This window comes from Alexandromys fortis, unplaced genomic scaffold (assembly GCF_014885135.2).
Source record: "Alexandromys fortis isolate MF-2015 unplaced genomic scaffold, M_Fortis_MF-2015_v1.1 scaffold_285, whole genome shotgun sequence".
In the NCBI taxonomy this organism is placed as follows: Eukaryota; Metazoa; Chordata; class Mammalia; order Rodentia; family Cricetidae; genus Alexandromys; species Alexandromys fortis.
In genome coordinates this window covers 1,352,882-1,364,460 of record NW_026068191.1, presented here as the reverse complement: position 1 = coordinate 1,364,460, position 11,579 = coordinate 1,352,882, and the positions used below count along the sequence as shown (strand labels likewise).

General features: G+C 39.0%; 1 protein-coding gene across 1 annotated transcript; it reads right to left on the bottom strand.

Moving 5' to 3' along the window:
- Nucleotides 1–10,108: 10,108 nt before the first annotated feature.
- LOC126492871 (olfactory receptor 11H4) lies at nt 10,109–11,101 on the bottom strand. The gene has a single exon (XM_050129508.1). It carries the CDS (start codon nt 11,060–11,062, stop codon nt 10,118–10,120), a length of 945 nt encoding a protein of 314 aa, XP_049985465.1. The 5' UTR covers nt 11,063–11,101; the 3' UTR covers nt 10,109–10,117.
- Nucleotides 11,102–11,579: the final 478 nt, after the last annotated feature.

The following is an 11,579-nucleotide window of genomic DNA, read 5'->3' as shown; positions in this document are numbered from 1 at the left end:
GGAGGAGGAGGAGGAGGAGGAGGAGGAAGAGAGGGAGGAGGAGGAGGAAGGAAGGAAGGAAGGAAGGAAGGAAGGAAGGAAGGAAGGAAGGAAGGAAGGAAAGCAGGCAGGCAGCATGGTATGGTATTGGTATAAAAACAAAAACATTGATCAATAGAATTGAAATGAAAACACAGACATAAATCCACACACCTATGGACACAACTTTTGATAAAGAATCCCAAAATATACACTGGGGGAAAATACAGTATTTTAAACAAACAGTGCTAGTCAAACTGAATATCTGAATATAGAAGAATGCAAATAGGTCCATATTTATCACCCTGAATAAACTCAAGTTCAAATGGATCAAAGAACTCAACATAGAACCAGATGCACCACACCTAATAGAAGAGAAAGTGAGGATTAACCTTTAATTCATTGACACAGAAGACTGTCTTAACAGAACACCAGTAGCACAGGCACCAAGTTCAACAACCATAAATGGGGCCTCATGAAAATGAAAAGCTTCTGTAAGGCAAAGGACAGTGTCATGGTGTTTTAATATAGTTATTAAATAATAAAGATTTTGTTACCAGGGTGTGGCCTGTTGCTGTGAAGAACCTGGCCATGTTATGTTTGTTCATTTTTTAGAATGAGGAAGATTTTAGGACTTTACACCAGAAATGTCATAAATTCTGTAGCACGGCTTAACAAGCCATCCAGGTAGAAGCTGAGAAGACATTACTGAGAGCAACATTGTCTGTGCAAGCCCAACTCAAGATGTCTCAGAAGCGAACAATATTGACAGCTGGGCTACAGACCATTCTTGTGATGGCTTGACAAAGAATGTGGCTGCTTTCTGTACTTGTCCTAAGAACTTGCCTGAGGGTAAGTATTTTAAAGCAATGGACTAATTTTTTGGAGGAGAGGATTTTGCAACAGTATAATATTAATTCTATTTAGTGGTTATTAGTAATCATGCTTTTCTTGTTTATTTTTGAGATTGTAATTTAATTATATTTTTCCCTTGCCTTTATTCAACCAAAACTCAACTGTATATTTCTTCCTACTCTCCTTCAAATTCATGACTTCTTTCCTCATTAGTTGTAACGTAAGGTCCTGCTTGTTTGGGTTTCTGTCCTGCCCAGTTCCCACAGTCATTATGTCCCAAAGAAAAAAATCACACAGAGAGTCTGCATTACTTATAAACCAATTGGCCCATTAGCTCAGGCTTCTTATTAACTCTTACAACTTACATTAAACCATTATTCTTATCTATGTTAGCCACATGGCTCAGTACATCTTTCAGCAGGGCAGGTCACATCCTGCTTCTTCAGTATCTGAACAGGACTCAGGAGAGAGCTTCCTTCTTCTCAGAATACTCCTGTTCTCATTGCGCCACCTCTACTTCCTGTCTTGTTGTCCCACCTATACTTCCTGCCTGGCTACTGGCCAATCAGCATTTATTTAAAACATAATTGACAGCATACAGAATTGTCCTGTACCAATTAGTTGTTCTTGTATACATATGTGTGTGTGTGTGGATTCATAAATATAATCTTTTAAACCCATATAATGTTATCCTCATCCACTCCCAGCTTTCCTCATAATTCTTTGCCTATAGTTATGTGTGGAGGAGATACATTCCTGAGGGCAGGCTCTGAGGTTTTAAATTTTCATGCCACGACCAGTCTACAAATGAACTCCCCCTCCACCTGCTGTCTGTAGATCATGAGGCAAAGCTCTCAGCTACTGCTTTAATTCCATGATGACAATGAACTAATCCTTTAATTCCATAAGCAAGGCCCAATTAATTAAGTACTTTTATAAGAGTTATCTTGGTCAATGGTATCTCTATGTAACACAATAACCTAAGACACCTTCCTCCCAACTTCTTGGTTGCCTCCTTTTTGCTCCCTCGTGGTTTTTTCTCAGGACCCTATCAGAACACTTGTGTCCCACTGTTTCCACTTTATTTTTTATTTACCTTTCTTGCTAATGAATCCCTACTCCCCATTTTCTCTGATCATATCACTTGTATCCAGCTATTCTCCTTTTACCCTGTTCCTACCTTCTGTATTTACTTTCCTATTCAAAAAAGGGACTCCTCCCCATATTTCTGCATCAGAATACATGTCACCTGCTAGCCCCCTCTTTATTACTCCCCAATCTTACCTCCTGGCCTGGGTCTCATTTTACTTTCTTGTGTTTTTTAATTGCTACAAATTATGTTCACACATCTGAACATTGGTAGCTAGAAGCCTTCTATAAGAGAAAACATTCAATGTTTGTCTTTTTGGATCTAAGTTAACTCACTGAGTATAATATTTTCTAGTTCCATCCATATACTTACAAAGTATATCATTTCATTTTCCTTTGTAAATGACTAGTATTCCATAATGTAGATGCACCATATTTTCATTACCTATTCAACAGTGGTAGGATATTTAGGTTGTTTCCATTTCCTAGGTATTATAAATAAGGCAGCAGTAAACATGAGTGAGCAAGCATCTGTGGGTGTCTTGTGGGATGTTGCACCATTTGAGTTGAAGATGATGAACACATTTGAAATATATTTCAATTTTTTCTTCCTTTGAGAACTCTTTATTATGGTCAGAGGCTCACTTTTCAGATGAGTCATTTATTTTCTGGACTATGGTTTTGTTTTTTTCTTGTCTTGTTTTAGTTTTAGTTTTTTATATATCCTGGCTCTTAAGCCTCTGTCAAACAGACAGATGACAAAGTTATCTCCAAATCTATGGGCTTGCCCTTCACACCATTGATCATGTTTTCAGCTGTGCAAAAGACTTTTAGTTCATGAAGTCCCATTTGTCAATTGTTGGCCCTAATTCTTGAGCAAATTGAGACTGATTCAAGAAGTGCTTTCCTACACCTGTGTTGTGGAGAGAACTGCCTATATTTTCTTCTAGTAGTTTCAGTGTTTCATGTTTCAGATTTAGATCTTTTGTCTATTTGGAATTAATTTTTGTTCAAGGAGATATATATGGGTCTAATTTCAATATTATGCAAGTGGACATCCAGTTTTCCCAATGCCATTTGTTGAAGATGATTTATTTATTACAACATATATTTTGACATCTTTCTCAAATATTAAGTAACTGAAGTTACATGTACTTATATTTTGGATCTTTGATTTTGTTCCATTCTCCTGCATGTCTGTTCTCTGCCAATACATATTGTTTTCCTTACTATGACTCTGTAATGTGCCTTAAGATCTGGAATTCTAACACCCTCCAGCAATGATCTTTTTGATCAGTATTTTGGCTATCCGGGGTCCTTTGTGGTTCCACATTAATTTTATGGTAGTTTTGTCTGTAGAATGAAATGGGGGTTTTACTGGGGTTGCACTGAATCTGTAAATAGATTTTTGTAGAATGGTCATTTTTACAACATGAATTCTACGAATCCATGAGCATGGGATGTCTTCCCAGTTTTCTAGTATCTTCATATATCTCTTTATTCGGAGATTTAAAGGTTTCTTCACAGAAGTCCTTCACATCCTTGGCTAGGTTTATTCCTAGATATTTTATTTTCTCTGAGACTATTGTGAATAGGAGTGTGTCCACAATCTCCTTCTCTGCACATTGGTTTTGGTTTTCATACATTGGAAAGTCATTGATTTATGCAAGTTGATTATGTATCCTGACCAACATTGCCAAATTTGTTCACTGTTTCTAGATGTTTTCTGGTAGAATCTTGGGAATCTCTATCATTTTATCTGCAAATAGGGATAGTTTGTTGTCTTCTTTCCTTGTTTGTATTCCTGTAATTTGCTTCTCTTGCCTTTTTGCTTCAGCGAGTACTTTGAACACAATGTTGAAAAGCAGTGAGGATAGAAACTGTCTTGTTTCTAACATCAGGAGGATTACTTCAAGCTTTTCTCCATTTAGGATGATATTTCTCCTATATAGCTTTTATTGTGTTGATATGTGCTCTCTACTCTACATTTTCTGAGAAGTTTATCATAAAGGTATATTAAATTTTGTCAAAAGCCTTTTTTCAATACATTGAGATGGTCACTGATTTTTGTCTTTAATTCATTTCTACAGATTATTACATTTATTGATTTGCATGTGTTGAAGCATCCTGCATTTCAGAGATAAAGCCAATTTGGTCATGGTTTATGATCTTTTCTATTTTTGTCTATATTCTGTTTGTAAGGATGTTACTAAGTAATTTTGAGTCTGTATTCATCGGGCATCTTGGCCTGTAGTTCTTTTCATGTTTTGTCTTTAGCTGGTTAGGGTATTAGACTAATAGTGGCTTCATGGAAGGAGTTGGAAGTGTGCCTTTTGTTTCTTTTTATTCTTTTTTGCTTTCTTTTCTTTTGTTTTCCTTTTGATTTTGAAAGGTTTAAGGAAAACTATAGATCTTCTTTGAATGTCTGGTAGAATTCTGCTGTCCATCTGATCCTGGCCTCTTATTTAGTTGTTTGTTTGTTTGTTTGTTTGTTTGGTTGGTTGGTTGGTTGGTTGGTTGGTTGGTTGGCTGGCTGGCTGGCTGGCTGGCTGGCTGGCTGGCTGGCTGGCTGTTTGTTTGGTTGGTTGGTTGGTTGGCTGGCTGGCTGGTTGGTTGGTTTTGGAGTTTCTGTCTTTTGTGTCTTTTTGTAGCTTAAAGGCTTTTTATTACTATTTCAGGCACCTCATTTGTTATGGCTCTGTATAGGTTCTCAATTTCACCTTGATTTAATTTTGGTGATTAGGCTTAATATAGAAAATTATATTCTTCTTTTAGATTTTTCCAGCTTAATAAAGTAGTTTTTTTTTAATTTCCTTTTAGTATTCTGAGTTTTTTTGGTGATTTTTGTAATGTTTCCATGTTCATTTCTAGTTCTGTACAATTGGTACACTCTGTATTCCTTTTGGTTAGTTGGGTCAAGGACCTGTCTATTTTGCCTATCTTCTCAAAGAATCAGCTCTTGGATTTGGTGGTTCTTTGTATGTTTTCTTTTTTCTTTCTATTTTGTGAATTTTTACTTTTACTTTTATTATTTCTTGCCATCAGCTGTATTTGGATTTGGTTTGTTCCTATTTTTCCAACTTTTCAAGTTGTATAATTAAGCTATTTATTTATGCTTTTTCTGATTTTTTCAACACAGCATATTGTAAACATAGACCTGCTCAATTAAGAGATGCTACATAATTCATATTGTAAAAGTCATAGGATTTATGTCATACATTAAAATGAAAGACAATAGACAGGCAACTTAAATGAGAGCTGGTTACCCACAACACAACCATTCATTAGCTGTTCTACCCACTCAGGAGAAAACAATCAAGAGATCACTAGCAGTGAGATTCTCCAGCCCTATAAATCTCCCTTGTGGGACTTCTTTCCATTTGTCCCAGAGGTTTTTCTGTGTTGTGTTTTCATTTTTCATTTCCCTCTTGGAAGTTTTTACTAGAGACTTTTTGTTGTTGATTTTAAGTTTTATTGTTTTGTGTTCAATAGGATAGAAGGAGTTGTTTCAATCTTTTTGAATTGTTAAGATTTGTTTTTTTGTCCTAGAATATGATCTATTTGGAGAAATCTTTCATGTGCTGCTGAAATTTATTTATATATATTCTTCCTTTTTTAGGTTTTCCAATTTCTAAGTAAGGGTGTTTAAATTGTGTCATTATAATTCTTATAATTCTCTGGATTTCCTCAGTGTCTGATGGTATCTATTGTGAGCCCTGGTTTTGGAGGGCTTAATTTTTATGAGACAGGGTTTCTCTGTGTAACAGCCCTGGCTGTCCTGGAACTCATTCTGAAGATAAGACTAGACTTGGACTCACAGAGATCTGCCTGACTGTCTCCTGAGTGCTGGGATTAAAGGTCTGAGTCACCACATCCTGCCAATATCCTCCTTTTAATCTTCAATTTTATTAATTTAGATCTTCTCTTTGTGACCTTTAGTTAATTTTGTGAAGGGTTTATCAATCTTCTGATTTTTTTAAAGGACCAACTTCATTTCATTGATTCTTTGTATTGTTTATATTTTGTTTGTACCAAACTGAGTTTAAATTTTTTTTTTTGCCATCTACTTCTTTTCAGTGTTATTTCTTCTTGTTGTTCTAGAGCTTTCAAGTGTGTCATTAAGTTGCTAATGTGTAATCTACATCTTTTTGATGTAGGTACTTATTGCTATGAATTTGCCTCTTAGAACTGCCTTTATTGCATCCTTTAAGTTTGCGTATACTGTTTTCATTTTCATTTCAATTCTGAAAAGGTTTTAATTTCTTTCTTAACTTCCATTTTGACCCAATTTTTTATTCAGCAGAGAGTTTCCATTTCCATGAGTTTATAAGCTTCCTGTGGTTTCTGTTGTTGATACCCAGCTTTAATTCATGGTGCTCAGATAGGATGCAGGGTGTTATTTAAATTTTTTTATAACTGTTGAGACTTGCTTTATGTCCAAGAATTTGGCCAGTTATGGAGAAAGTTCCATGAGCTGTTGGGAAAAGGATGTATCCTTTTGTGTTTGAACGAAATGTTCTGTTAATATCTGCTAAGTTCATTTGATTTATGATGTCACTTAGTCCAGCATTTCTCTGTTTAGATCTATCTGTTGGTGAAAGTAGGGTACTGAAGTCATGCACTATCACTGTGTGGAGATCAATATGTGATCTCAGCTGTAGTAGTGTTTCTTTTAGGAACTTGGTGTTTTTGTGTTTGGCACATAAATGTTTAAAAATGTAATATCCTCTTCTCAGTTTTTTCCTTCAGTGAGCACACAGTGTCCTTCTCCATCTCCTCTGAATAGTTTGGTTTGAAGTTTATTTTATCAGATATTTAAATGGCTATGCTGACTTGTTTCCTGGGTCAGTTTGCCTGGAATATGTTTTTCTGTCCTTTTTCCCTAAAGTGATATCTATCCTTGATGTTAAGGCGTGTTTCCTGGATACAGCAGAGGGATGGATACTGTTTTCAAATCCAGGCTGTTAGTCTACGGTTACATTGGGGGGAATTGAGACCATTGATATCAGTGAAATTGTTTATTGATTCTTAACATTGTGTTGTTATAGTTCAGGCTTTTCCCCCACTTTTGATTTACTAGTCTGAGATTATTTATTCCTTGTGTTTTCTTTGGCATGTTTAACTTCTTCCGATTGAACTTTTCTTTCTAGTACCTCCTGTAGAGCTAGATTTGCAGACAGATATTACTTAAATTTGGTTTTATCATAGAAAATCTTGTTTTTTCTTCTTACAGTGATAGAAAGTTTTGCTGTGTTGCTGAGAATTACCTCTGTGGTCTTTGTTTGACTTTCTAAACTTCATTTCCAGGTTTATCTCAGTTTGGGTTTCTTTGGTGAGTCTATTTCTATTTCTTGTCTTTAAGTGCTTTGTTGTCTCATTCCACTGTTTCTGTTTTCACAAATGTCATTAAGGAATTTGTTCTTATCCTATTTAAGGTCCTTGAACATATTGGTAATTGCAGTTTTGATATCCTTGTCTTATATTGCATTTCTCAGAACCTACAACTGTGGTAGGATTACTGGGTTCTGGTAGAAAGATCATGTCATAATGTCTTGGTTATTTGTGTGTGTGTGTGTGTGTGTGTGTGTGTACGCGCACGAGAGAGAGAGAGAGAGAGAGAGAGAGAGAGAGAGAGAGAGAGAGAGAGAGAGAGAGAGAGAGAGCGCTAATGTTAGGTATATTTCTTGGGACAAGCCTCTCCGCCGATGCAAATAATTCTGATCAGACAAAATTAGACCGAATAAAAGATGCCCACGTTTAATGCAGCGCTCCCAGGTGTTCCAGGAACATGGCGAGGAAAAGAGAGCAGGGGAGACCATGTACAACCCAGAGACCATGTTGTCCTTTTCTGGGCAGCAGCCTAAATAGCCTGTGAGAGTGGTCCTGACCCTCCCTGGGGAGGGGTCAATGCTTGGTGGGCTTTCCCAGAGATGGAATGGGGACCAAGTCAACTCCCAGGGGAGGGGCCTTCCAGAGATGGGTGTCAGGTTTTACATTTGATGTCTAGATTTCTGGAGTAGGGTGACTGAGGTGTTTGTAGGTATTAATATCTGGTCTTGTTTATAGTGGATGTTTCATTCTTTGGTTGCTATTAACGTCTCAAAATGTTAAGTGAGTGTGGTAACTGTGGGGTCCCTGGGAGACAGTGCTTTTGCAGGTCAGTGACAGAGAGGAATGCAAATGGGCTAGGAAAAATGACCGCGGTTGAGGGGGAAAGCCCGGGGTATCCAGTGCCCCCCAGTAGATCAGGTCCCTGGAGAGTAGAGGTGTGTAGGAGAGCAGCTCCTGAAAGCTGGCTGCAGGAGGACCAAGACTATGTCTGGAGGGACAGGGATGGCAGCGGCCTGGATCTGTATGCAGAGGTGGACTCTCAGTGAATTAAGTTGGGGTGGGAGGAGGAGCACCTGGAAGCAAGCTGCTAAGAGCTGCAGGCAAGGCAGGAGGTCCCTGGTAGAAAGTGTTTGGTTTTTGTTTTTGTTTTTGCATGACATATGTTTGTTTGTTTGTTGTTGTTTTGTTTTTCAAGACAGGGTTTCTCTGTAGCTTTGCTAGCTGTTGTAGGCCAGGCTGGCCTCAAATTCACCGAGATCCGCCTGCCTCTGCCTCCTGCTGAAATTAAAGGTGTGTACCACCACTGCCCAGCTTGACACTTTTTAAAACAAAAAATGTTATTTTACATACCAGCCCCAGTTCCCTTGCCCTCCCACCCTCTCACTTCCTCCAACTTTGCCCCATCTCACCCCATTTATTCCTCAGAGAGGATAAGGCCTCCCGTGGCGAGTCAACAAAGTCTGTCATATCATTGAGTCAAGACCAAGACTCCCCTCCCCCGCTCCCGTATCTAGGCTGAACAAGGTATCCCTTCATAGGGAATGGGCTCCAAAGAGCCAGTTCACGCACTAGGGATAAATACTGGTTCCACGGCCAGCGGCCCCACAAACTGCCCAGGCCACACAACTGTCACCGGCATTCAGAGGGCCTCGCTCTGTCTTGTGCAGATTCCCCAGCTGTCAATCAGGATTCTGTGAGCTACTACTTGCTCAGGTCAGCTGTGTCTGTGGGTTTCCCTATCATGGTCTTGGCCCCTTTGCTCTTAATATCGCTCCTCCCTCTCTACAACTGGACTCCAGAAGTCCAGTGCTTAGCTATGGATCTCCGCATCTGCTTCCATCAGTTACTGGATTAAGGTTGTTTCTAGGTATCAGCAGCTGACACAAAAGAATGAGTGAGAATGGATTGTGGGTGGGAGCTTTGTGTTGCATGATAGCATGTTAAGAGCAAACTTTCATGCCATTTGCCTCATCATTAATGTCAGACTCATTGGATATTTTAGAATTTTCTTTTACTATGTTAATAAGCACATCTTCTATATTGGAAATGGACTTCTAAATTATATTTACTAATTAATTATTATGTTGTGGGAGTACATGCCACTGCACACATGTGGAGGAGGAAGAATAGACTTCTTCTCTCTTCCACTTGGGTCCTGTGGATTGAAATCAGGTCATCAGGCTTTTCAGCAAGCCCTCTGCTCACTGAGCCTTCTCGGAAGCCCAGGAAATGGTTCTAGTAAAAGTTTCTGTGAAGATAAGTCCATGTTCTTGTACAAAAGCTTTCTTTCTTATTTTTCATCTACATTCTAAATCACTTCTCTTTTTCCGGTTCTGGGAATTGAACCAATCTCTTTCATTCCCGATAAGCATAAATACTATGTTGGAACTGGAGTGCTATTTTAGTTTGTACCTTGCAAAGACTAGTATTAACATGTCTACGGTCAAACAAAGTTGACTTCGTTGTCTTGTTAAAATGATGGAGGGGGTATATAATAAAGAATCATGGGAAATTATCTCACGTAGGACTCACATTTTATTTTTTCAATAAACATATGCTTTCAACACCAAGTATTGAAAAGCAAGTTCAAAACCTGGACATTCGTACACATTTGTAACCCAAGTATTTAGTATGTGGATGTGGGGGGGGAGGGGTAACATGTTCAAGGTCATACTTGTCTAGACAATGAGTTTGAGGCCAATCAGGGCTACTTAAGAGCCAGAGAGAGAGAGAGAGAGAGAGAGAGAGAGAGAGAGAACCGAATGAACTGATACAGCTCCAGTTTGCTCTTTATTAGAACATGTGAGCATGTCACATCATTGACTCATGTAGCTTTAACAATTTTCATTCCTAACAGAACATTTTTCAGAGCACGTTTCATGTCCTTGTTACGAAGACTGTAAATCAAAGGGTTAAAGAGAGGAGTCATTACAGAATATACAAGTGTAAGGATCTTCTGCATCAGAGTTGAGATGCCATATGTAGGACTCACATACATTACCATCACCGTCCCATAGAAGAGTGATACCACAACTAGATGAGAACCACAGGTAGAGAAGGCCTTTAGTCGGCCAGCTGCAGAAGGAACCCGAAAAACAGCCCTGAGCAATAAAACATAGGATCGGAGGATGTATGCAACAGTGGAAAAGAGGACAAGGGAACTTTGGGCATAAAAAATAAATTCAGTTATAGGAGCTGGGGCACAGGACAAAGCCATCAATGGGTCCATGTCACAGAGGAAGTGATCTATAATATTAGATCCACAGAAGGGGAGTTGGGAGATGGAGAAGATAGGGATTGGGTACCCAAGGAATCCAGTGAGCCAGCACAAAGACACTAGTATGCCACACAGCCTCCTGGTCATGATGGCAGGGTAGTGTAATGGGCGGCAAATGGCCAGGTACCTATCATAAGCCATGACCGCCAGGAAGAGACACTCAGTTGTACCCAGTGAAAAGAAGAAGTAGAACTGGAGGAAGCATCCTGAAAATGAGATGGCCTTGGTCTTAGAGAGAACGTTGGCTAATATGTTAGGAACAGTGGAGGAAACATACCAGATTTCAAGAAAGGCAAAATTTCCCAGGAGGAAGTACATGGGGGTGTGTAGACGGTAGTCACATCTTACTGCACAGATGATGGCCCCATTTCCCAGCAAGGTCAAGACGTAAACCACCAAAAACAACACGAAGAGGAAAATTTGTATCTTCCAGGAACCAGAGAATCCCAGGAGAACAAACTCAGTCACAACATGTGTTGCTGATCTGTTCATGGGATCTAAATATATGAAGAAAAAAGACAGGAGTTTAACCCCTATTTCCTTGCTTTTGACATATTGCAAGGTCATTATGAGAGTCAAACAAGTTCTATTAGGAAAGGCTTGAATATTCTAAAAGCAGATGGAACTAACCCTATCTGACTTTGGATTGATTGTGGTTCTATACCATTGATGTAACCTCTTCCTTTTTGCCTTCTCTGTCCTCCTGAGATAGGAATAATGGGTAAACTACAGAGATGGATATAGGTTACAATAAAGGACCCTGGCCCTCTAGACACAAAAGCTCCAAATAACCCTACTGCATGGTTCCCAGGCTCTATAGAGTCTGTGACCTTCGATAAATGTATCAATCCTCTGCAGCCAATCTGGAAAGCTGGAAGAAGAGACCCATCTTTTGCCCTTATGGCACCATTCATCTGCCATGATGTGAAAGCCCCTCGGCCCTGCGGCTTGAGCAGTTTTTTCACCCTACAGCCCCTCTCACCTGCACATAGTTCTCATTCTTTACTCT

Coding starts and splice junctions, on each gene's coding strand:
- LOC126492871 (XM_050129508.1), bottom strand. CDS start 11,062: ATGAACAGATCAGCAACACATGTTGTGACTGAGTTTGTTCTCCTGGGA.